Here is a 27,674-nt window from a genome sequence, read left to right as displayed (position 1 = left end):
GGGCTCTTAACCTCTGTGCTGTAACCGGCTGGTCGTCTAAAGCTTCCCATTCTACACGTTGCATGTCTTGCAGATTCCAGCCACCAGAGGTGTTTCTTCCTTCTTCCTTTCCCTTCCTCCACAACCACGTTCAAATTCTCATTGTGTGTGTCTGCATGTGTGTGCACACGTATGTGTGTGTGTGTGTATGTGTGTGTGGTGTGTAATCGACGCTTAAATGTTTACTATGGGCTAGACACTCTTTTAAGAACTTTTTAGGTGCAGGCCCGGTGGTGCAGCGGTTAAGTGCGCACGTTTGGCTTCTCGGCGGCCCGGGGTTCGCTGATTCGGGTCCCAGGTGCGGACATGGCACCCCTTGGCAGAAGCGATGCTGTGGTAGGCGTCCCACATATAAAGTAGAGGAAGATGGGCATGGATGTTAGCTCAGGGCCAGTCTTCCTCAGCAAAAAGCGGAGGATTGGCAGTAGTTAACTCAGGGCAAATCTTCCTCAAAAAAAAAAGAACTTTTTATATATTATCTCATTTAATTATCACAAAACCCTAATGAAGTAGATACTATTTTATTGCCATTTTTATAGATGAGGAACCTAATAGAACTTGGAAACCTTCAGAAAAGTCACAAAGATGTGTGTCTGGAGTTGAGGTTGAATCCAGGCAGCCTGACTTTGTGTCCTTCCTCTTAACCGCTACTAGCTGCTCTCAGTCAAGTTTTATGAGGAGTTCTCTTTGATTTAGAGTAAATACTAAAAGGATGAAGTCAGTTAAAGGTTAACCAATAGCCTTAATGCTCCAGATGGTGTTTGTATTTTAAAAGAACAGCCTTCTTCATCCAGTGGAGAGATGTTTAGAAGTGAGGACGTAAGGTGACTGCTACGAGAGAGAAACATGAGCAGTTTGCTCTTACCAGAAGCACCCGCCCACAGTGCAGAACTTTTAAGCTGCTTAGCTTTAATTTCAGTGTTAATTTGGGGGTTAATGTATAGTTTGTTTCTTGGATCATAAACGAGACCAGCTTTTTCATACTCAGTTTTACTTACCGTCCAGTCCTCAAATCTCCGGTTTCAGCCAGTCTGAACTTCTTGTCCTTTGATAGATATCTTACCTTCTTTAACCATGCCGTTGGACGTGCTGGGTTCTTCTGCCTGGAATGCCAATAATAATGATAATTACACTTAGAATTTTAGTTTTCATACAGAGCATGAACTCAGATGTTAGGTGTTTTTGCTTCTGGATTCTGTGTTCGTGCCCTCACCTCTTTCTGTTCACCTGGTGGGTTGTGGAATCTTACTTCTTTGGCCTCCTTCCTTCTCTTGTCATTCAATCTCTTGCCTTACCCTTTAAGAAACAACTTGAATATCATCTTTGTAAAAGGCACCCCCGTAACAGTCACCCTTTCTTCATTGCTTTTCTTTTAGAACACTTACAAACTTTACAAATTGCAAAACCAAATTTTGCAGTTGGTTAAGCAACTTATTTACCCTACTAGACATTTGAGTTCTTCAGGGAAAGAAACCTAGATGTGGAATTTTCGTTTTCCCTTCCTTCCTCATCATGCATGAGTACTCAATGAATACTGAGGGACTGTGAGACTGTTAGTCTTCTGAAAACTGGATCTCAGTTCCAAAGGCCGAGGAAAATGGCTTCCTTTCCTGCAAGCGCTGACCAGGTGTGGGGTTGGGAACAGATGCCAGGTTTGAAAGGGAGCTGGAAGTCTGGGGAAAAGGCACAGGAGATGAGAAACCCCTGTGTCTCTCTGAGTCCCTCAAAGGTCACATGCTGCCCTGTCCAGTATGGTAGCACCTGGCCACATAGGGCTTTTTAAATTTAAAGTAGTTAAAATTAAATAAAATTAAACATTCAGTTCTTCAATTGTAGTAGCCACATGTGAAGCACTCAATTGGCTCTTGTGGCTGGCGGTTCCTGGGCAGTTCTGATAGTAGAACGTTTCTACGATAACCTTTAGTTATTACTTCCAATAAGCATTCTTTGTAGCCTTGCCTTAATTTCCAGATTTTTTAAATAGAATGCAAAATTAGAGTTAATATTTAAGATAACACACAGGACTTAAAAGGAATTTTTCAACTTATCTAGTGCCCTTAAACCCCTGGATATATCCACTTAACTTCTGCTGTTAAAGATCAGCTAGTGGAATGTTCAAAAAAATCTCATCCTGGGGCCAGCCCTGTGTCCTAGTGATTAAGTCCAGTGCTCTCTGCTTTGGCAGTGCAGACCTACACCACTCCTCAGTGGCCATGCTGTGGCAGCGACCCACATACAAAATAGAGGAAGATTAGCACAGATGTTAGCTCAAGGCATGTCTTCCTCAGCAAAAATAAAAATGAAAAAAATTTAAAAATCTCATCTTTGTAGGATACAGTAAATTTTTTTTTTTTTTTAAAGATTTTATTTTTTCCTTTTTTTCCCCAAAGCCCCCCGGTACATAGTTGTATATTTTAGTTGTGGATCCTTCTAGTTGTGGCATGTGGGACGCTGCCTCAGCGTGGCTTGATGAGCAGTGCCATGTCCGCGCCCAGGATTCGAACCAACGAAACACTGGCCGCCTGCAGCGGAGCGCGCGAACTTAACCACTCGGCCACGGGGCCAGCCCCAGGATACAGTAAATTTTTAAGATCTACTTTCTGATTTGCATGGTGATTATCTTTGGTATCCTAGAAGTAAATCCTGTTTTATGGTATGCTGGGAGACCTCAATACACTGGCATTTTTAATTTATATAAAACAACATCATTTCCATTGGCAGTGAATGCCTGACTAAAAACTTTTGAGCTACAGCTTTATTTTATTAAGAAAATAATAAAAATAAAGACTACAGCTTTAGGGAGTTCTGGAATTGTTGTTTTCGTTGATGGGTGAGTGCAGCTTGTATAAACTTGTTATGAAACTTTTCATGGATTTATTGTGTGGCCATGATATGAATGTTATGGTAGTAAAGCTGGGTAAGAAACACACCAAGGAAAAATAGCCAAGGTTTAGAAAAGGAGAATTGGAGTGGCTTGTACAGTCATAAAGCCTATGGCTGCCTTTACAGTGGAGCTGAAAAATGTGAAAGTTGCTGCAATTTGTGTGTGAATTCATCAGGACAAAACACTAGATGTCAGTGTTGTAGTTTTGACATTTTACCAGGAGCTGTGAAGACTTCAGCTTTTCCTCCCCCAGATATTCTTCATTGCCACGAATTGTTAAGCCATTTTGCCTCTTTACATTTATATAAATGCTTACTTTTCATAGAATTGTGTATTTTGTTATTTAGTACCTGTGCAGTGCTACTGATTCTGAGAAATAAAACATGTAATATTAATATATTTACTTTTCAGCTAACTACATTCTCCAAACTTTGTTTCTCAATGTACTTTCCAGGGAACACTGGTCCTAGGAGAGGCTTCTGGGGGAAAAATTGTGTGACTCTGGAATCTGGTACATAGTAGACACTCAGATTCACTGAATTGATGATAGGTTTTGAATTGAACTGAATGCTATCAGCTTTTGTTTTGCAAAATTTAGATACTTTCTTTAAATATTGTGGGCAATAATATAGTTCTCATATCATCTGTGTTTGTACATTGAAGCCTAGAGGCATATGTCCTTAGAGTTATTAAATTTACTCAGCATACAGGATACAGAGAAGGCTTCAAATTAAATATGTGGCAAATGAATTTCTATTTAAAAAAATTCTTTCTCTTTATTAAGAAAATACGCAGCACATTAGGGCAGTACAATTGTTAGTGATTTCTTGCTCTTATCAATATTATTTGATACTGTTGACAGACTTTATGTTTTAAGATTGTGCTTTTTAAACACGTAAAGTGTTGGGGTGGGCCCTGTGCCATAGTGGTTAAGTTCGGCATGTTCTACTTTGGCGGCCCGGGTTCGCGGGTTTGGATCCTGGGTGTGGACCTACTCCACTCATCACCCACACCGTGGCGGCAAACCACATATAAAGCAGAGGAAGACTGGTACAGATGTTAGCTCAGAGCTAATCTTCCTCAAGCAAAAAAATGAGAAAGATTGGCAACAGATGTTAGCTCACGGTGACTCTCCCCTAGCAACAACAACAAAATGTAAAATATTATTTTGCTTTTTCTCTTTAACTCTAATTTTCTGTAATGTTCTGTTACTTTTTTGAGGATACTCCATTTTTATTCATATACTTGAGGTTCATTTATGTATATATGTATAAAATGTTTTATATGTTTTTATTTGCTGTTTTCTACTGTTAGAAGTTTCTTTTGAAATATATTAAATATTTAGTTTTACATCCTTTTTATTTCTTGAATTCTCAGCACTTAAAAAATAAAGATAGTATGCAAAAGTAATACCAAAATTGCAGGTATTATAATGACCAGCTACAGGTCAGGTCTTTCCAGCAATTCTCTCTCAATTCGTGCCTTAAAGTCAAGAGATTAGAAAGGATCACTGAGAATCACAACTGACTCTACATTCAGTTCCTTTCACTTTGCTCCTGGCAGTAAGCTGATATTTTTAAAAAAAGGCTGAAAGGCTGAAAGCAAAATATGCACATTTTGTTGAAATAGTTTAAAGATGAAAGAGGGGCTCGGAGTTGAAGAACAGATAGATACTTTTGCAGTAACAACAAGAAACAGTCAGTAGACTTCTCAGAGGTGGAAGCAGAGGTTCTGGTTCCGAGGTGTAGCTTCCAGAGGGGCAATGGCCCGGGAGCAGACTCCCTGGAGTGCAGTGCCTGGGCTGTGGATGGCTTTTCAGCCCTGCAGGTTGGAGTGAAGTTTCTGATCTGGATGGGAGGACATCAGAACTGAATTGAGTAGGAAGCAGAAGGAAACCTGTTTATGTCTAGGCCTTTTTTTTTCTTCTTCAAATAAGTCAGTATTTAAAATTTCATTTTAATTAATTTGTTCCGTGAAGATTGTACTGCTAAGGGGCAGTTGTTGGTCTATGAGTTTTCTTCTGACTTGGTAACTTCTTCTCAGTCTTGTTTGTTAGCTCTTCTTCTGCTTATTAAGAAATATTCCAAGTTACTAAGCTGTTGGGTGATTTTCTCCTTTGAAGTATTTCCTGTTAAGTTCCATAGGTTTTTGAGAACAAAGCAGAAGCTCTCCAGAAGGCTCTGGGTTGTACAGAAGCACACAGACTACGCTGGCTGCTTGTGCTCTCGTTGTTCAAGTACAGTTAACTTCAGAAGTTGAGAAAGGCTCAAAACTTTAAGTACCTAGAACTTCTCAACAAGTTGCTTTTCAAGCAAGGCCATTGACTGGACTCTTGTTTCTGCCAGTCCTCTGACCCCAGCTGTTTGAATGTTCTGTGATGAACCAACTTGCTGGTAGCATGTGTATGCCTTTTTTGGTGGTTTTGAATGATAAAATTTAACAGATACTTTTGTCTCTTCAACTCACAACCTGGTATTTTTATTCAGTCACTCAGGAGTGCAATTAAATCTTCAGTATCTTGGGTACAATATTACTTCATTAGATTACTTTTCAAAATGTTAGAACACCCAATTTTATAATGTTGTATGCAAATTCTGTAAGAGGAGGCTGGTTTTTAGATTTTTCTGCACACAAATTCAGAATTTTAAATATCTGGGCCAGATCCCTCAGAGACGTTTTTCTGATTTCTCTATACCATGGAAACACTGTACATTTTCTTAACAGATTGAAGCTTTTTGTTGCTTGTTTAAAATAATCTTCATTAGTCTCTTTAAGTAGTAACACAATTAAGGCCCGTGGACTTGAGCATACGGTGCACTGGCCCCATGTCAGCACCTTGGCAGCAGTAAGGGTAGGGGCTGTTAGATTTGTTTCTGCCGCCTGGGTCCTGGGTGCTGAAGCCACTGTGGCCTCCCCTGTCACCGTGGCTGGGCCAGGTCTCTGGGAGCTGATGGCAGTAGGAGGGAGGGTCCTCCTGTGCTCCACTATTGCTTTAGCTCTGGGACTTGGAAAGGTCCCATCTTCTGAGAATCGAGACAAGTGGAGAACTGTTAGCTTTATGAAGGATCCTGGGGCCTGGCCATGGCCATAGCACCTCTAACTGGGTATTAAGGTTGAATTTTTTTCCTACTCTTAGGTTCTGTAGGAAGCTGTGGATTGGAAAAGGATCACTTTTCTTCTGATGATGAAGCAATAGACGCTGACAATGAAGATGAAGTTGAACCCTGTGACAACGAAGATGCTGCAGAAGCTAGTGCTGGGACTAATGTGGGCTGGGCAGATGCCATGGCTAAAATCCTTAACAAAAAAACTCCTAAAAGTAAACCCACCATTCTGGTCAAAAACAAAGAGCTGGAAAAGGAAAAAGAAAAGTTAAAGCAAGAGAGACTAGAGAAAAGAAAACAGGTGTGTCCTACCAGTTGTTTTGTAGATTAGATTGTTTGTCTGGTCTAGTTCTTATCTGTACCACATTGTTCCTTGCAGTGTTTGTCCAGTTAACATTCCAGTTTTTAACTTGCTTTTTAGGTGGGGGTGGATAACCAGGGTTACGTGGTCTAAATTACTCCATTGAGCATGTTCACTTTTCAGTTGTCTAAGCAAAGCAATAGAAATGTAAACTCCAAGGAAATTTATCCTTTTAAAATCAGCTAATTATACATGAGGCAGTGACTCGTGGATCTAAATTTTTAATTCAGTTTGGCTGTCCATATCTAACTTGATTAGCTTTTGAACTAATAGAATCATGTTAGTTACTTTTTGCTAAAAACCTGTTTTGTTATATAAATCTGTGAAGATGTCATTGTCAGGGGTTGGTTCTATTTCTGAGAACCAACTGTTTCACTGCTAGATTAAGTTGAATTCGTTATATCTTTTGTTAAACCACTGATGATAGAAGTTAGACTAATACAGTCTGATAATTAAAGGCCAAAAGTTGGACTTAAGTTTGCTGTTGCGTGTTATAAAGATAAAGAAATAGTAATAAGGTTTTTATATCCCTTGTACTTGAAGTAGCTCTGTGTCTAAAATATTTGGTTACTGAGGTATTATTTTTCAATGAAAAAAATAACTTTCTACTATCATACTGACAACATAAAAGTACTCATTTCCAAGAGGTACTTTATGGGTAAAAATGAAAGAAAACTAGTTTTGAATTGGCATATAATGCTTTTAAGTTCATCAGCCCCTTACCTTGTTTCAAGATGGATGTTTTCTGTGTTCTGATGCCGGTTGCTCTGTGTGAAAGGCTATATAGAGATGGAACTTTTCAAGTGTTGCTTTTAGAAACAACATGCTCTATTATTAATTCAATATTCTCATTGTACTATATTTAAGATAAATTTTGTCTCTAACTTACTGATACATTTTCAATTGAAAATTTGAATCTATTATCTGGCAAAAGCTAGAAGAGGCTTTAAAAATATTAGAATCCTTAATTACCTTTAGTCCCAATGTTCCAGTGAGAGTAAGAACACCATTTTGAAGCCAAGAGAAATGCATCTCTAACTCTGCTCTAGGTCAAAGCTTCATGTGCTGGAGGTGACACTGTCTACATAATGCATGAAAACACATGTTGATACCGGATACTTGGCACAGTAGCTACAGATGTTCTTAGTGTACATTTCTGAGTAGAGTCTGTAAATTATCATTGTTTCTTAATGTCAAATACTATCAGTTTCTAGAATATTGGGTATTTACTTCTAATCATAAGTCTAAAAATATGTTTCAAAATTAAAAAATATTTGGGGATTATACATGCCTGTTATCCCTTGGGTACTATAGATAATTAAGAATTGACTATTTTAGGCTTGAAAATAAGATTTTTTATTTCTGGCATAATCTAATAGTAAATATCATGACAGTTAACATACATTATGTAATTTGGGGAAAAATTCATTCCTTTAGAAAGGCATCAGGCTAATTCTTTGTAGCAAGAGCAGGAATTTGGTTTTACCGTGATTAGACATTTTCATTAATACAAAATGAGAGATTAGTTGAGTGGAGAAAAGGAAGAGATAAGTGGAGACTTTTTTCCGCTGGTTCTTATTGCTGGTTTTGATGTTCACCAGCTTCTTGGTGGGTAGTTTATCATATTCAGTATATTTGATACTTGGTGATAGGTGGGCCTGAGAATGGCACCTGGAGAAGCAGTATATCAAATCACATGCCTGTAACCAGGATACTAGTCGAAGACAACTTTGAATTAGATTATGTTGTCTATGGGATTTTCTTATTTCCTGGCTCCCCTTCTACTTTGCATTACAGCAGAGAATCAATTTCCAGTAGTTTGTGACTGATACACCAGGTATGGCAAGGATATTGGTCAGATGTGCCGTAAGAGGAGAAGTGGATTTAAGTGATTTTGTGAAAAGAAAAATAGTCACTGCATAAATAGGATAAATCTGGATATGATGATATTCTTTGAAAAGCTGATACAAGTTCTTCATAATTCTGACTGTAGAGGAAGTCAGTTTCTGAAAACAAAGAGAAACAGTGTTTAAACTTGTGGTTACCAAAAAGAGTCGTTGGAGCCTTCCTGATGCTTTGACGATCTGGTGCTGGCAGACCCTCTCACACCCTCCCTTGTCCTGCCTCGCTAAGGATGCTGGCAGCTCTCCAGGCCCCTGCTGTCAGAGAGCCTGACGAAAACCCACTCTGTGCCTCTCACATGACACACTGAGTGCTAACCACAGGCTCCCTGAGCTGAACCCCTACAACTGTGGGTGCTTTTTAAGGTGTCCATGACAAACTAAGCCAGAATGATTTATTACCTTTGTCCTTTCACAGAATATCATATCAAAGTATGCTGCACTTTCAAACATGCCTAATATTCTTTCACATAACAATATTTATAACACAGCTTGATAAGAAGCGGGAATGGGAAATGATGTGCAGAGTAAAGCCAGATGTTGTCAAAGACAAAGAAACAGAGAGAAATCTTCAGAGGATTGCAACGAGGTAAGACACTGTTTTTGCCCTTTAAAAAAAATAAGTATGCTAAAGCTTTGATAGTGATCCATTTCTGACTAGATTTGATTCTTAAGCTCTCCCTTCTCAGAGCTCAGTGATTTATGTCTAAGCCTGCCTGTTTAATACTGAATTCAACCAAAGATTTTGCAGGTCTCATGAGGCAAGAATATAAGGTGCTAAGCGTGTATTTGGTATGAACTTGTTTCAGATCATCTTGTTTTTATAGTTAGGAGAACAGTGGAATCAGTCCTCTTACTGCATTTCCCTTAGGATGCTTGTCTAAATTTATGGCACTAGATGATGATTTTTGTTATCTTGCGTTATATTTACGGCATAACAAATTGCACATTACAGCAGCTTCGTGCTTTTTACTCTGCATTTTTTATCATTGGCACCAAACATTTGTTTGATGCCCTCTGTGTCCAAAGCTCGAGAGAATCTGATGGCTGCTGGGTGGTCCTTGCCTACTCATCTGTAGGAATTATAGTCTCTTTGAGAATAGACACATATCCTCTGTGTTGGAAACATACAGCAGGAGATCGTCCAGGGAGTTGGGGAAGGCTTCACAGAGGAGACAACGTTTGAGTTGACGCTTAAAGAATATAGCAATTATTTAGTGGAATTACTTTTAATTTTCTAGTTACCTGCATTATTTTGGCCATTTTCTGATCCATCTGGGAGTTGTACAGTGAGAGAGTGAGGTATGGTGGTTCAGAGTGTGAGCGGTAGAGCCAGACTGCTAGGTTCACATCCCAGCACTGGCTGAATTAGCTCAGTATCCCGGGCGTGCTGCTTAACTTCTCTCTGTCTCAGCTTATTTATCTGTAGAAACAGGAGAATTTTATCCCTACCCTATAGGGTTCCTCCAAGAATTAAATGAATTAATATGTGTAAAGAACTTAGAAAAGTGCAGGGTAGGCACGTGAGAGTAGGCGCCTCCTTAAATTTTATTCCCTGGGCACCTCACTCCCCTCCCCTTGGTCTCAGCCCTGCTGTGAAGAGTATGGCATTTTTCCCTTCTTAAAAACTAATGAGCTAGTCTGTTCAAGTTTTTTGGATGCTAGCAGAAGACAAGAGACTTGTGGGTCAGAGACAAAGGACTTTGTTACTCATGGCAAAAGCAGTAGCCAGAGGTTCACATTCCCACTGATTCCCTTTGTCCCTGAGGGCAGCACAGGTGTCCTAGATGGATGCCTGTGTGTGCAGTGGGTTGTGTTACAGGAGAGGAAACACTGTATTTGGGAATCTGTCGCTTTTATGGTGCATGGTAATAAGCCTGCTCTTTGTCTCGGAGGAGACGTTACCTCATCCCTCAAGGTTGTGTGTTGCAAACACAAACCTGAGAAACGGCCTGGGTAAGAGCAGTCAGGGCCTTGCTTTCTTGAAGAACCCAGCAAGAATGTGCAGGTATGCTCAGGGCTCATGGCAGATTGCCTCTCCCAGTGTTTATTGTAACAGGAAAATTAATAGATTACAGAATTTTAGAGCTGGAAGGGATGTTAATGGTCTAAATCAGTGCTGTCCAATAGAAATACAAAATGAGCCACATATGTAATTTAAAATTTTCTTCTAGCCACATTGAAAAAAGTAAAAAGAAAGAGGTGAAATTAATTTCAATAGTGTATTTTATTTAACCTAACATATTGAAATTATTAGTTAACATGTAATCAATATAAAACAATTATTACTGAGATTTAAAAATTCTCTTTTTTATACTGTGTCTTCAAAATCGAGTGTGTATTTTAGATTTGGAGCAGATTGCAGTTTGGACTAGCCATATTTCATGTGCTCGCTAGCTACATGTGGCTCATGGCTACTGCCATGTATACCACAGGGCTTAATCTTCAGAATTCTTCTTTGAATGAACTTAACTGCAGAACAAAGTATTTTAAATATTTTTTAAGATAGGATTTTAAAATTAGTTTTATATCATAGGAGTTGCAGATAATATAGCTGAATGCTTTTTAAGCTACTTGAGTATTATTTTTCCCATTTACAGATGAAATTGAGATCCAGAAAATCTTTCCTAGAGTCATATGGTTGGCTAATTGTATAGGCTGTGCTCTTTCCATTACACTGTAATGCCTTCAGTCATTATATGCTTATATTTGGAGAAGTAGATGTTTGTGTTAAAAGTAACTCTTAGTTCTAATGGCGTAGAAGTTGATTTAGAGAGACCAAAGCTGAAAAAAACATCACTTATCATTTCACATGTATTTATTCTCTATTCAGAAATTTATATTTATTCATTGAAATGTATGTTCATTTTTCAGATGTATCTAACCATTCATTCAACTTGTTTCCTTTAGGTGACTATTAAATGCTTGCCTGTTTCCTAAGCAGTGAAAATACATTGTTCCTATTTTCTGAACTTGTATTCTAGTGTAAGTGTTATTTAACTATGTTGTTCTGGTCATTTTATATTCTATAGGGGTGTGGTGCAATTATTTAATGCTGTTCAGAAGCATCAAAAGAACGTGGATGAAAAGATGAAAGAAGCTGGAGGCTCTATTAGAAAGCGTGCTAAGTTGATATCAACTGTTTCCAAAAAAGATTTCATCAACGTTCTGAGAGGGATGGATGCAAATACAAATGAGAAAAGTTCAACTGGAAAGAGCTCAAAAGCCAATCAGGTAAGACTTTTATATAGGATTCAGTGCATCAGACTTTTAGCTCTAAAACTTAAAGAGTTTTGGGGTGAAAAGCACACTAAAGAATTGTAGGTTTTTCAGATTTAAAAAAAAAATTTCTGCATGCCCACAGCCTAATTGAAAAGTTTGTACTCCTAAGTTTCATGATGATTTATTCGTTATGGAAGTTGCCAATTATAGATGACACACCCCTGCTGTTAGATCTCAGGAACCAATGGATTGAGGTCAATTTTTTAGAGTTAGAGCCATATCTCTTCTGTCTCAAATTAGACCCTTGACTCATTTTGGAGAATAGAAGTCTTTGTGAGGGATACAGCTTTAATTTGAGACTTTTACCCACAGAGGTAATTGTGATGGTGTGTAACTTCTAAAATAAGAAAAATCGCTGCTTTGGGAAATATGGTGGAAAGTCCTCTTTACACTGAGGCAGCCTGGTGATGTTCGGTTGTTGTTGGGAGATTCCGAACATTAAATACTTCCACGGTCTTGGGCGTGATAACTTTGCTTCCCCAGCCCTTTGGCCTGTGGACACCAATAGTTTCCTTTTTAATGTACCAGGTGAAAGTACTGAAATGTGCTCTGATCTCAAGAGGGCTGTTTTTAAAAATAAATAAATAAATAAAGCAAAGTACATAGCTTTATATGATGGCTTCATTTCTTTTGCCAACAAAAAGTCCTTCAATCAGGAAATGAGAGTTTTTGTCATAAGTTTTTTGTTTGTGTTATGGGAAAACAGTTGAAACCCTGGCAAGAAGAGCATTTAGGAATTTCATGCTAGCCTAGGGTTGAAGTATTTTCAAGTTCCTTGATTAAGTTGCCGTTTTACCTAATTTTGACAAAAGCTTTCTAAGCTATTTATCTTTGTCATGTCTTGAATATCAAAGGATCCAAATTGTATGTTTATATAATAATGGTGCTCACTGGTGCTGCTATTTCAGTGCTTGTCAGAAGTAATTATAAACACATGAATGCTGTGTTTGTGGATTTATACTTTTTACTTAAAAAGTCTGACCTGCTGTGTTCTCACTAGTGACATTTCACTGTAAGAATTGGAGAAAGATCCAGCAGCATTGGATGAGAAAGAGCTAGAGGGAAGATGGAAAAGGAAAGACTTTTTTTTATTCTTTTTTATGTTGGTTTCAAAATAACTTTTAGTAGAAGCATTTGTTTTTGCTTTGGGATTATTATCTTCATGAGTTATGAAAGCATATGAAGGATTCTTTCTAACGGCACCATTGCATTTTCTTTCTTACCATTTGCAATTTGCCCTTGACTTTCTTTTTTTCTACTTCAATGATCATAGGCATAGTGTTAATATGGGACAAGGTCGAAAATTGCTTGAGATTCAAAACAAAGTGGCTTTGCTCTAAAAGTAATTTGTTTCTAGAACCACTTACCCCACACCAACACCCCCCCGACACATTTCTTTCTTTTGAAAATATTTGTTTTCATTTTGATTGCATATTTATGGAAAAACAACCAAACTTATTTCTTTTTATTGTACTTGATTTTGCATCTGAATAACTATAAAAGTTCTATAATATTTGTGACTGGATCAGTTATTAATACCAAAAATATTTATTAAGTACCAGTTTCTACCAGGTGCTATACTTGTATCTTTTAAAGTCTTACAATTCAGATAGACAAATAACTTCAAATAAAATCTTAACATGACAACATACAAAGTCTAAGTTAGTATGTGTCGACCATATTGTCATCAGTTACATAGGTGCAGTAAAATGTAAATTAAATGGCTATCCCTATTTGTGGGGGGAATTTCAAAGTAACTGATAATGCTCATTTAGGACATAGGTCAGTAAATCTATGTAGGTTACTTAAAACAGGTGGACTTTTAAGGCAGTTGAAGAGAAGAAGGGAAGGCAAAGGTGGGAATAGATTTGACGTGCCAAAACACTATTCAGAAATGAGTCATAAATGAGCCGGATAAAGCAGGTTGTTAATTAAGTAGAGAATAAGATTTTCCTGTTTCTCGTATTTTACCTTGTCCTAGCACCATTGCTGTTGCACCTTTTCCTAATAGCTGGTCCTTCCCGCCTCACGCAGTCTGTCAGAAGAGCTTTTATGGAAGTTGCTCACTGTCCCTTCCCTGAGCATAATGGTATGCAGAACACAGGCTAATTAGAGTCCACTCACATGTAAACTGGATTCCCTGGGAGCCATCTATCAGGACACCAGTCTGGACATGCCTTTGTTGTCTTCAATTCCTTTACCCTTTTATACTTTTTATTCGTAAAGGTGACGTTAAAGTCTTATGTTCAAAAACAAAAAAGAGCCAGTAGTTTTATATTAAGCAAAAAGCAAGATAGAGTTGTAATAATATAACATAGAGGTTGGATCCATTATAGCCAGCATACATTAGGAACGCTTTTGGTGGTATGTGTGTATTGGTTTTGGTTGGTTGTTTTTTTGTGTCCTTGGAACACTTATCACTTGGAACTTTATTTTTAAGAACCCTTTTTCAAGAATTTCCAGACTCCTGCAAGGTATAAGAAACTTTGAGACACTGTGACAGATATTTCTTAACTGGCTTATGGCCCTAAACAAGTCACTTTTCTCAGAACCTTTTCCTTTTTTCTGCATTAAAACTTTTAAATTTTATTTTCAGAACAATAGGAACACACTTTCAAAAGTGAACTTATGACTAAATAAAATAATCAGTGTCCTTTCTCATCCGTCTCTACTACTTGTTGCCCCATTACCCCCAAGGTAACCATTTTCAATTCTCAGATCTTCTAGTATTCACCTCTATATCTTAAATAATATTGATACTATTTCTTTATCAATATTAGATATAATCTTTGGGGGCTGGCCCGGTGGCACAGCGGTTAAGTTCACACGTTCTGCTTCTTGGCGGCCCGGGGTTCGCCGGTTCGGATCCCGGCTGCGGACATGGCACCGCTTGGCATGCCATGCTGTGGTAGGCATCCCACATATAAAGTAGAGGAAGATGGGCACGATGTTAGCTCAGGGCCAGCCTTCCTCAGCAAAAAGAGGAGGACTGGCAGTAGTTAGCTCAGGGCTAATCTTCCTCAAAAAAAAAAAAAAAGAGAGATAATCTTTTATGGAAGATAAAGAATTAGTAACTTCCCTTCACTTCCATACCTCCCACACTCTGTCCTTCCAATATAGTATATTAATGTTTTTGACTAAGTCAGTATTCAATGTAAACATTGTGCTGCTGGGGCAAAGTAATGCATGATAACATTTTCTTTCTTCAACTTATAGTTTTTGTTTTCCTGGACTTAACAGTTGCCTCCTTTTCTTCATTTCCTTGGTTTTATATGCAGCACAGTCTTCCTACACTCTTCAGTAGAACTGTTGAACACTTCTCAATACTGTTGTCTTCATGGTCATCCTGCTACAACCTAGACTGGTTGTTCTTTACCTGATATGCACGGGATTTTTGTCACTTTGCTTGATCACTGTCCTGGAAGTTCCCTTTGCCTCTTCATTTTGTAGTAGCCTCAGTTTCATGGACTAAATGTCTTATTTTCTCTTGGCTTTCCCTCATTTTGATGAGATCACGTTTCCCAGTAGTTTTCTGGGAAAGGGTGTGGGTATCCTCATGTTTTATTGATGTGTTAGCTGGATATATGTAGTAGGTTGAATGTGGCTTCCAAAATGGTAAATCCATGTCCTAATTTCCAGAACTTGTGAAAGTACCTTATTTGGAAAAAGGGTCTTTGGGGTTGTAATTAATTTAAGGACCTTGAGATGAGGCGATCATCCTGAATTATCTGGGTGACTCCTAAATCCAGGACCAGTATCTTATGAGAGACCCACAGGGGAGATTTGACAAAAGCGGAGGAGGCAGTGAGCACAGAGGCAGAGGTTGGAGAGATGCAGCCACAAGTCAAAGAATGATGACAGCTGCCGGAAGGTGAATGAGACGAAGAGGGGATTCTCCCCTAGGGCCCCAGAGGAAGTGAGGCCTCCCCAGGTCATAAACTGTGAGAACATAAGTTGCTGCTGTTCTGAGCCCCTCAGTTTGTGGTGATTTGTTACGGCAGCCACAGGAAACTAATACAATGTAGATGTCCGTGTTGGAAATATTTTTCCTCAGAAATTTGGAGTTACTGCTCCGTTTTCTTATAACTTCCCTTTTTTTATTTTGGCCAGTAAGAGATCCAGTGCTATTTTGATTTTGGATTCTTTACTCTTTGAAGCTTTTGGGATCTTCTCTATCCTTGCTGTTCTAAAATTGTTCAGTGGGATCCCTGGGGTGGCTCTTTTTCCTTCCTTGCTGGACACGTGGTGGGCTGTCAGTCCAGTAAGAGTTTGTGTTCCTCATTTCTAGACAGGTTGTTTTGTTGGTTGGATTTAATGTCTTTGATTACTTTTGTCCTTTTTTTTTTTTTTTCTGTTTTCTCTTTCTGGAATTTCTCTTAATTGGTTGCTGGGTCTTCTATATTGATCCTCTAATTTTCATAACTTTTTTCCTCCAACTTTTTATCTCTGATGCCTTTCAGGGAAAGTTCTTTAATTTCTGGCCCTTATGTTGATTGAAAAGAAATATATGATTTCATAGTTTTGAATTTTGAAAAACTTTTCTGTTCTTTTGTTCCTTTCTTGTGATGCTATTCTTCATGAATGCAGTATCTGTTCTTTTTGAGGGATTAATTATAGGTGTTTTAAATTTTTCTTTTGCTCTGCATTGTCTTAGTCTCTTCTGAGCCCTTTTTTGCCGTGTTTTTGGCCTCAATCTTTCCAGTTGGAGGCTTTCCTCAAGTGCATGGTGATCCTTGCTGTCCATTCATAATTAAGAGTAAAGTGCTAGAGAGCTCATGGAACGTTTCAGTGTGATCCCCGAGTTTGCTGGTTGGTGAGCTCAGCTGTAGAATAATTGAGTAGAGTGGGTTCTTTCGTTGGGGAATATCCAAATGTCGGTTTCTGTACGTGTTTCTTCTGTAACCCTGTATCTTTTCTAGAGAAGAATCCTAAAGTCTACTGCCTGTACATGGCGTAAGAACTTGCTGCCAACATTCTTGCAGGAGAGTGTAGGAATAGTCTTTGGGGCTCCAGCCTTCAGTGTGTAGACTTACTCAACACAAGCTCGGTGTGTTAACCAGTGTTCCAGAGTCCAAGACCTCTCTGCTTTAATATCTTCAGGGACTAACCTACCTGTCCATGTCAGGGTCAGTCATGTGCCTCCATAAGCTGCAGGGGAGAGGGACCTAGAAGTCTAACTCCTTCCCTACGGACTGTCAGCCAGTCCTCTGTTTGTATCATACCCCACCTCCCCCCATTGCCTCCAGTTCCTGAGCATGGATCCCTGCTTCTCACTAAGCGTCAGCCTTTTCTTCTCTGTATTTGGTTACCACTACTCTCTTCAGTTTTCGTTCCCCCAAAATTTGTTGTCATGTTGGGTCTACTATTATTTTCTCTTCTGTATTGTTTCCTTGTTTGTTTATACTTTTTACACCTTCATTTTAATTTTAGTGGGTTTTCCGTAACAATTGGAGATAGATGCATGTCAGATGTTTAATTGGAAGACCTCCTTTTTATTTTAAAAGCAAAAAGGTAGTCTTATCATAGCTTCTTAATGCTTTGATGGAATTATTGGTAGTCTTAAATTGATTATAAAGTATTTCACAAACAATAAGCCTTTAAACACTTGATAATGTAAATTTTTAAGTGTTTAAGTGAATTATTAAAAAATACTTGTTTATAAACATACTTCCTAAAATTATAAAGACGAAAATGTCCACTTAAAGCGAATATATGTACCTCCTCTGTTTCTCTGGGTTCTCATCTTCTTTGGAAACAACCTTTGTGATTATCTCTATTCCTTTGAGGATCTTTAGATGTTTAGATGTGTGTTCTGGCATGTGTGTGCTTAGGATTATTGCCTAGAAAATAAAGAAAAAAAGAGAATTAGGCTTTTTAAAAATTTTGTCCAGTATGTTGACTTTTGTTTTTTAATCTGATCGATAACCAGAATTACTAATTCATTTCTTTACAAGTCGTATATCCGTGATCTGTAACTCTGTTTTAAAGATAATATGTATTTGTGCACTACACACCAACATTTGGTTTATTTCATTTTATATTTTTATATTTATTTTTGTGAGCTCCAGCTTCGACTGTTAACAGTCTGCTTCTTCCATTTAAAACCATGATCATCTTCAAAGCTTTTGGTGCCTAGATTGGAGTAAATTTTTTTTTGTATGTTCCAGACTGCCTTTCATATTGGTAGCTGTTTATCAAGGTTACTTTTAATCCTCTGATGCTGCCTACTTGGATAATATTGTTGCCCTTAGAATTTTTTTTATCTTTTTCTTTCCTAATTTTATTGTGTGTAGTTATTTCTGTAATAAAGTACATGGGAACCCATATGTTAGAAAGCCTACCGTAGAGGCAAAAAAGGTATGATTGCTTTTTAAAGATCATTTACTAGGGAAAGAGATTTTGAAAAGACTTACAAGTATTTTAAAAGATGTCAAACTGGTATATTAAATTACATTTGAGTCACTAATTACTATATTTTATTCCTGAGAGCTGAACTTGGGTACGGCAAAGTAAAACACAAAGGTACTTGATGGGCTCATTTCAGAAGAGAGAACAGCTAATATTTGTAAATCAAAAACTTTCACTAGAGCTTAGGGCAGTTATTATTCTAAGTACTTTTCATCCATAAAAAATGAGTTGTTTCTTCAGTTACTTATGTAAGGTTTAATTTTGTTTTAATAACAATTGTACATCTCTTTCATCATGTTAAGCCAGGTTATTTGTATAGAGGATGTACATCACTTTAGTAAATGTAAACACATTACGCCTCTGGCAGTCACACATTTAGCAATCTGTTTTTTTCTTTTCTTTTTTTGAATTCCTCATATTGCAAAGCTTATGTGCAGAAGTAAGTACTTATTGGTGAGTTCACTGCGCAATATCCACTTCTCAATAATGCTCGTTGTTTTCTCTATTAACAACCATATCATGTCACAATAAATCTTGTTAAATCAATATTAGGAATTTATTTCTACTTTTTATTTTATTTTGTGTATATTTTTGTAAGATAGGGCCATGAAAAGAAACACTGTTAGTGGAAGTGAGAAAGCCTAAGAAAAGTGATTTTTAGCCAAAAAATGGAAATTTGGGGTAAAGTATTGAATGTCAAGTTCTAAGGAGGTTTGGTTCTTTGGAATGGATCAGTTCACAAAATATTTCATATGGAAACAAGAGAAGACATTTGCGAAATTGTTTTAGTAAGTGTTCCAGGTTAGTACAGATGTTGCTCATGAAATTAGAAAGTCTCAGAGTTGGAGAAATTATGTTGTGAAGATGTTCATAGAAAATGTGACTCTCAAGAGGAATGTGCTTCAGAAGAATATAAGAAACCTAGCTTTGATTTTAAATGGTCATGAAACAATTGTAGTGAAGGGCCTGGTTCCTCCAGTGGACTAACCTAGTCTGTAGATAAAGGGGCTTTGAGTCTCTGAAGAAGCATTTTTCATTGTATAAGGTGATTCCGATGACAAAGGGAGAGGCAGCCCCAGTGAGTGATACTTCCTTTGAACGTTTGCCTTTAAGCTAAAGAATCTCGTAAAGAAAGTCATAAATTAGAATAAGTGTTCAATGCTTTTGAAAATAACTTATATTGAAACAGAGTTTTTGAAAACATTTAAAAGAAATGAAATAAGCATCAGAGAATGAAGCCATAATGAATAGATATTTTCACTAGTAATAATTCAAGGGAAAGGGGCCAGTGCGTCTCATTTTTACTTCTTTTGAAGCCATAATTAAGCCCTTGAAAAAGAGAGAAAGAACTGTCAGTCATTGTGGTACTCTTAAGGGAAAGAAACCTACTGGTTCTCTAATTTTTCACAGTCTTTATAATTTGTTTTTATTCTTTATTTTCTTCTACCATAGAAGTTGGAATATTAGCGTGTTTGCTGATGGGTGGGAAGCTGGAAAAAGGGATTCTGAGGAAGTGGGTTGGGATCAGATTTTGTGTCTTATGTCTTCTGTGAAGGAATTTGGACTTTATTCCTTAGGCATTTGGGGACCAGTTGTAATTTTTCATCAAGTAAGTGATCTGATCAGATTTGAGTATTCTTGAGGAAAAGAAAGCTGAGGGATGGAAAGACTGTGTCAGAAGACCAACCAGTTGGAGGCTATTGCCATAATCAAAGCAAGAGGGGAGAATCTGAGCTAAGGTGGTGTAGGGGTAGGGGGTGAATGGAAAAGGGGAAGAGATTTGAGAGGCAGTTTTGAGGTTAAATTGACTTGGTTTGGGACTGACATGAGCTGGAGGGATAAGGGAGGAGAGGGAGGAATTGTGGGTGACTGTGAGGTTTACAGCTTGGAAGGTTCAGAAGTGGTGGCAGCTTTCACAAGGTCGAGACTATAAAAGGTGGAGCACGTTTGAGAGGTACAGTCTGCTCCGGGTCGTAATCAGAAATGAGAAGGATGACGGTACAGGTCAGGTTATGAGCAGCGGTGTGGGGAGAGGCGCTTGGTCAGCGCAGGAAACACGAGCAAGAGGAGCAGGCACCCACCATCGCAGTGTGTGGAGGCCACTTGTGGCAGGAGCGGGCGAGTCCTGTATGTCCCTGTAGGGTCCCTGAAACCTTAAGGACAGTTTACTTGTTTACCCAGTCAGGGAAGGTGGATATTGTAACTTAAGAGAGTGTGTCACAGGATTAAATTTAAACATTTCTAGATTTAAAGAACTAATTGTCAGTTATTTGGAGGGAATTCTCTAATCGAGAACCTGTAAATCCCTCCATTGGACCAGATACCAACTATGTACCGTCCATGGCAAGGCACATTGACTTGATGTCGACCCTGAGTGGTGTTTTAAAAAGATTAAATTATATTTAGGACACTGTTGAAGGAAGCAACAAAACTTAGATTTCGTGTAAGAAAGGTTTTCATAAAAATTTAAGTTTTAATTCTTGAAGGAATAGTACCTTCCTTCCCCCTTTCAGAGCATGCACCTATCTGCAATGGTTTGTTTTCCCAATATATTGAATAATCAAGATTTTAATAATGTAGATTTTTTGTTAATTTTTTCCCTAACCTTTCAGAGTTACAACTATTCCTTTTGCTCTTTTTTTGAAAAACTGATTAAAATCCAATTAAATTTCTTGAAATCTAAGTGTCTCTTTGCTTAAAGGTGGGACTGAAGCAACTGTGATGCCCTTTAAGTCTGTGAGTCTCAAAGGAGACTATAGGGCTGCTGTTAGGAAAGCATTGACTGGATGTCACTTATATTCTTGAATTACAAACTTTCTGCATGGTTTTTATTTATTTGAAATTGTTAGTATATCAATTCAGCTTTTGTTTTGTTATAATGAAACCACAATAATAATTTTGCAGTAAGAGAAAATGCTAACTAGTTTCTGTTCGAAAGTAATTTCCTTAGTGATTGCAGGGCAACAAATTTCCATAAAAATCCCTAGGAAAAAAATTTACTAGAAGAGACAAGGTATTTATTTTTTTCTGATTTTTGTGCTATGATCACTTTAAACTAAATGTCAAACATAGAGATAAGTCAGGCGGCTCTCTTTCTCAGACATTTTTATAAATGACAACCACGTAATTTCTTCATAGCTAGGTATTTAGTGGTGGGAATGCTTTTGAAATACCTGGCTTCTTTGGTTTCTTAGTACTTAGACCTACACTGTGAATTGCTATATACTTTTTTTTATTATATTCTATTTTGTTTTATTAATTTTTTTATGTTTCAGATGTACAGCATTATAACAGCTGTATATATGTAGTATGTGTACTACAAAGTGATCACCCCAAAAGTCTAGTTACCATCCATCACCCTAGAGTTGACCCCCTTGAACCTTTCACCCACCCCTCATTCTGCTTCCACTCTGGCAACTACTCATCTGTTTTCTGTATCTGTGAGTCTGTTTTTGTTCTGTTTTGTTTGTTGTTTTTTTTTTAGATTCCACGTATGAGTGAAATCATCCAAGTTTTGTCCTTCTCCTTCAGGGTCTATCGGTGTAGTCACAAAAGGCAAGATTTCATTCTTTTGCATGGCTGAGTAGTATTCCTCTGTGTGTGTGTGTGTGTGTGTGTGTGTGTGTGTGTCTTCTTTATCCATTCATCCACCAATGGACACTTAGATTCTTTCCATATCTTGGCTGTTGTAAATAAAGCTGCAGTGAACACAGGTGCATATGTCTTTCCAAATTTTGTTTTCATATTCTTCAGATAAATACCCTATAGTGGAACAGCTGGATCATATGGTGGTTCTATTCTGAAGTTTTTGAGGAATTGCCCAACTGCTTTTTGTAGTCGTTGCACCAATTTATGATCCCGCCAACAGTGTACGAGAGTTCCCTCTTCTTCACTTTCTCTCTAACACTTATTTCTTGTCCTTTTGATAATAGCCATTCTAACAGGTGTGAGGTGATACTTCATTGTGGTTTTGATTTGCATTTCCCTAATAATTAGTAATGTTGAACATCTTTTCAGGTACCTGTTGGCCATCTGTATGTCTTCTTTGGAAAAATGTCTATTCAGATCCTCTGCCCATTGTTCTTCTTCTTCTTCTTTTTTTTGGTGAGGAAGATTGGCCCTGAGCTAACATCTGTTGCTAGTCTTCCTCTTTTTTGGTTGAGGAAGATTGTTCCTGAGCTAACATCTGTGCCAGTCTGCCTCTATTTTGTATGTGGGACATTGCCACAGCATGGCTTGATGAGCAGTGTGCTGTGTATGTCCACATCTGGCATCTGAACCCACAAACCCCAGGCCACCGAAGCGGAGTGCGTGAACTCAACCACCGTGCCACCAGGCTAGCCCACCTCTGCCCATTTTTTAATCAGTTTGTTTTTTTTATTGTTGAGTTGTATGAGGTCCTTATATATTTTAGATATTAATGCTGTATTGGATGTTTGATTTGCAAATATCCTTTCCCATTCAGTAGATTGTATTTTCGTTTTGGTGATGGCTTCTTTTGCTGTGCAGAAGCTTTTCAGTTTGATGTAGTCCCATCTGTTTATTTTTGCTTTTGTTTCTCTTTCCTTTGAAGTCAGATCCACAAAAACATTGCTAAGACTGATGTCAAGGAGCTTACCGCCATGTTTCTTCTGGGAATATTATAGTTTCAGGTCTTACATTCAAGTCGTTAATCCATTTGAGTTAACTTTTATGTATGGTGTGATAGTGGTCTAGTTTTATTCTTTTGCATGTGGCTATCCCATTTTCCCAATATCATTTATTGAAGAGACTGTCCTTTCTCCATTTTATGTTCTTAACTCCTTTGCGGTAAATTAATTGTCCGTATATGTGTGTGTTTATTTCTGTTCCATTGATCTTAGTGTCTTTTTTTGTGTCAGTACTGTGCTGTTTTGATTACTATAGCTTTGTAGTATGGTTTGAAATCAGGGAGTGTGATGCCTCCAGCTTTGTTCTTTCTCAAGATCACTTTGGCTATTAGGGTTTTTTTGTGATTCCATACAAATTTTAGAATTATTTGTTCTAGTTCTGTGAAATATGCCATTGGAATTTTGATAGGGATTGCACTGAATCTGTATATTACTTTGGGTAGTATGGACATTTTAATGAAATTAATTCTTCCAATCTGTGAGTCTAGAATATCTTTCCATCTATTTGTGTTTTCATTGTCTTTCGTAGTGTCTTATAGTTTTCAGTGTACAGTGACCTCCTTGGTTATATTTATTTCTAGATATTTTATTCTTTTTGACACAATTGTAAATGGGATTGTTTTCTTAATTTCTCTTTCTGGTAGTTTGTTATTAGTGTATAGAAATGCCGCAGATTTCTGATATTGATTTTGTATCCTGCAACATTACTGAAATCATTTATTAATCCTAACAGCTTTTTGGTGGAGTCTTTGGGATTTTCTATGTGTGGTGTCATTTCATCTGCAAATAGTGACAATTTTACTTCTTCCTTTCTAATTTGGATGCCATTTATTTCTTTTTCTTGCCTGATTGCTGTGACTAGCACTTTCAGGACTATGTTGAATAAAAGTGGCAAGAGTGGGCATGCTTGTCTTGTTCCTGTTCTTAGCTGAAAACTTTTCCCATTAAGTATGATATTAGCTGTGGGCTTGTCATATATGACTTTTATTATGTTGTTGCGTTTAACCACTTTTTTGAGAGTTTTTATCATAAATGGATGTTGGATTTTATTGAATGCTTTTTCTGTGTTTATTGAGATGACCATATTATTTTTATTTTTCATTTTGTTAATGTGATGTATCATGTTGATTGATTTGCACATGTTGAACCACTCTGCATCCCTGGAATAAATTCTACTTGATTGTGGTTTATGATCCTTCTAATGTCTTATTGAATTCGGTTTGCTGATAGTTTGTTGAGGATTTTTGCATCTGTGTTCATCAAGGATATTTGCCTGTAATTGTCTTTTCTTGTAGTGTCCTGTTCTGGTTTTGGTATCAAGATAATACTGGCCTCATAAAATGTGTTTTGAAGTGTTTCTTCCTCTTCAGTTTTTTGGAAGAGTTTGAGAAGGATGGATATTAAATCTTCTTTGAATGTTTGGAAGAATTCACCAGTGAAGCCATCTGGTCTTGGACTTTTGTTTGTTGGGAGGTTTTTGATTACTGATTGAATCTCCTTACTAGTAATCAGTTTGTTCAGGTTTTCTGTTTCTTTATGATTCAGTCTTGGAAGATTGTATTTTTCTAGGAATTTATCCATTTCTTCTGAGTTGTTCAGTTTGTTGGCATATAATTGTTCATAGTAGTCTCTTAAGATCCTTTGTATTTCTGTGATATCCTTTGTAACTTCTCCTCTTTGAGTTAGGATTTTTTTATTTGAGCCCTCTGTCTTTTTTTTCTCAGTTAGTCTAGCTAAAGGTTTGTCAATTTCTATCTTTACAAAGAACCAGCTCTTAGTTTCATTGATCTTTTCTGTTGTCTTTTTAGTCTCTATTTCATTTATTTTTGCTCTAATGTATATTATTTCCTTCCTTCTACCAACTTTGCACTTCATTTGTTCTTCTGTTTCTAGTTCCTTTGGGTTTAAAGTTAGATAGTTTATTAAAGATTTTTCTTATTTCTTGAGGTAGGCCTGTATTACAGTGAACTTCCCTCTTAGAACCGCTTTTGCTGTATCCCATAGATTTTGGTATGTCATATTTCTGTTTTCACTTGTCTCTAGGTATTTTCTTCATTCCCCTTTGATTTCTTTTATGAACCATTGGTGGTTCAGTAGCATGTTGTTTAATCTCCATGTTTTTGTGTTTTTTCTGGAAAGTTTTCTTATTGTAATTGAGTTCTAGTTTCATACCATTGTGATTGGAAAAGATGCTTGATGTGATTTCGGTCTTCTTGAATTTATTGAGACTTGTTTTGTGGCCAAGATGTGATCTGTCCTGGAGAATGTTGCATGTGCATTTGAGAAGAATGTGTATTCTGCAACTTTTGGATGGAATGTTTGGTATATGTCTATTAAGTCCATCTGGTCTAATGTGTTGTTTAAGGTCAATATTTCCTTATTGATTTTCTGTCTGAATGATCTGTCCATTGATGTAACTGGAGGTTAAAGTCCCCTACTATTGTTGTATTGCTTTCAGTTGCTCACTTTAGATTTATTAATATTTGGTGCTGCTATGTTGGGTGTATATATATTTATAAATGTTACATCTTCTTGCTGAAGTCACTCCTTTATCATTATGTGGTGCGCTTTTTTGTCTTTTACTAGAGTCTTTGTTTTAAAGTCTATTCTGTCTATGAGTATAGCTATACTAGTTTTCTTTTTGTTTCCATTTGCATGGGATATCTTTTTCTATCCCTTCACATTCAGTCTGTGTGTGTCCTTACTTCTGAAGTGAGTCTTTTGTAGGCAGCATGTAGATGGGTCTTGTTTTTTAATCCATTCAGCAAAGCCACTCAGTGTCTTTTGATTGGCAAATTTAATCTATTTATGTTTAATTATCAATAGGTATATACTTCTTGCCATTTTGTTAGTTGTTTTCTGGCTGTTTTGGTAGTTCCTCTTCCCTTGTGGTCTGATGGCTTTCTTTAGTGTTATGTTTAGATTCTTTTCTCATTTTCTTTGTGTATTCACTGTAAGTTTTCTCTTTGTGGTTACCATGACATTCCCATATAACTCCTACATGTATAATAGTCACCTTGAGAGCAACTGAAATTTAAACACATTCCAAAACTTTACATTTTTACTTTCTCCTGCACATTTTATATTTTTGATGACACATTATATATCTTTTATTTTATGTATCCCGTAACTAATTGTTGTAATTGTACTACTTTTGTCTTTTGAGCATCATCCTTGCTTTATCAGTAAGTGATCCACTACCTTTACTATATATTTACCTTTTCCAGTGAGATTATTACTTCCACATGTTTTCTTATTATTAATTAATGTCTTTTCTTTTCAGCTTAGAGAAGTCCTTTTAACATTTTTTGTAGGACCAGTTTGTGGTCATGAATTCCTTTAGCTTTTGCTTATCTAGGAAACTCTTAATGTCTCCTTCAATTCTAAATGATAACCTTGCTGAATAGAGAATTCTTGGTTGGAAATGTTTTCTTTCAGCACTTCGAATATGTCATCCCACTTCCATCTCACCTGCAAAGTTTCTGCTGACAAATCTGCTGATAGCCTTATGGCATGTCCCTTGTATGTCATAAATTGTTTTTCTCTAGTTGCTTTTAAGATTCTCTCTTTATCCTTAACTTTTACCATTTTAGTTATAATGTGTCTTGGTGTGCTTCTCTTTGGGTTCATCTTATTTGGAACTCTCTGGGCTTCCTAGACCTGGATGTCTGTTGCCTTGCTCAGATTGGGGAAGTTTTCAGCCATTATTTTTTCAAATAATTTTTCTGGCCCTTTCTCTCTCCTCCTTCTGAGACCCCTGTAATGAAACTTTATTCCACTTGATGTTGTCCCACAGGTCCCTTAAAGTACCCTCATGTTTCAAAGTTCTTTTCTCCTTTGCTGCTCCATCTGGGTGAAATCCATTGTTTTGTTTTCCTTTTCACTGATTCGAGCTTCTACTTCATCCAGTCTGCTGTTGAACCCCTCTAGTATATTTTTCAGTTCAGTTATAACTTGTTTGCTACTTTTTAATATTTTCTGTTCCTTTGTTGAAATTCATCCATTTTTTAATTAAATTTTATTAACAAAATTAATTTTACTTGATTTTAGCAGAATAAAAACAAATAATTGAAATCATTGAGACTGGAGACATTTCAGAAACCCTGGGCCACTGAAGCAGAGCACACTAACTTAACCACTTGGCCACAGGGCCAGCCCACATAATCTTAGTTTCTGAAAGATGCCTCTATGTTTTTTTTTTAATTGAGGTAACATTGGTTTATAACATTATATAATTATATAAATTTCAGGTGTACGTCATTATATTTCGATTTCTGTGTAGATTATGTCATAGTCACCACTCAAAGACTAATTACCATCCATCACCATACACATGTGTGAATCACTCCTTTCCCACTCCTCCCTCCCCCTTCTCCTCTGGTAACCACCACTCCAATCTCTGTATTGATGTGTTTGTTTGTTGTTGTTCATCCATTCTTCTCCTGAGGCCCGTGTGCACCATGACTTTGAACCCTTTACCAGATAGATGTCTTTAACAGATCTCTGTTTTATTAAGGTCTTTCTTGGGGATTTGTCTTATTATTTAGTTTGGAAGATATTCCTCTGTCTCCTCATTTTGCCTGACTCTCTGTGTTTGTCCATATATATTAGGTGAAACAGCTACCTCTCCCGTTCTTGAGGGAGTGGTCACGTGTAGATCTCTGGGGCCCAGAAGCACAATCTGCCTTGGTCTCCAGAGCTTAACATTCAAGGCACATCCCTCGTGTGGGCTGTGCATACTCACCAGCTGTGGCAGGACCACAGCTATGGTGCAGGGTGGGCAGGATGGGGAAGCTCACCTGGCCTGGTTGTGACATGGCAGCTGTGTAGGGTGGGTGGAGTGTGGAGCACACCCATCAGTGCTAGCAGGCTGGAGGGAGGGCACCAAAGATGGCAGCTGCCATCTCCATCACCAGCAAGTTAGAATGAGATTGCAATAATGGTACCCACCAGTACTTCTGTCCCTACAGAAAGTCGCTGTAGGTTCATGCCTCTCCAGCAGCTGCTTTAGGATTAAGAAATAGGTCTTCCTCATCTGTGGTTTAG

General features: G+C 37.5%; 1 protein-coding gene across 2 annotated transcripts in view; it reads left to right on the top strand.

Moving 5' to 3' along the window:
- RRP15 (ribosomal RNA processing 15 homolog) overlaps window positions 1–27,674 on the top strand; it is a 49,166-nt gene that overhangs the window by 7,865 nt on the left and 13,627 nt on the right. For both annotated transcript variants that reach the window (XM_070255554.1, NM_001309302.1), the window contains 3 exon segments: window positions 6,060–6,328; window positions 8,781–8,878; window positions 11,322–11,523. In XM_070255554.1, the coding sequence (XP_070111655.1) occupies window positions 6,060–6,328; window positions 8,781–8,878; window positions 11,322–11,523 (569 nt within the window).

This window comes from Equus caballus, chromosome 30 (assembly GCF_041296265.1).
Source record: "Equus caballus isolate H_3958 breed thoroughbred chromosome 30, TB-T2T, whole genome shotgun sequence".
In the NCBI taxonomy this organism is placed as follows: domain Eukaryota; kingdom Metazoa; phylum Chordata; class Mammalia; order Perissodactyla; family Equidae; genus Equus; species Equus caballus.
The sequence above is the reverse complement of the archived record's forward strand: the minus strand, read 5'-3'. Positions and strand labels throughout refer to the sequence as shown.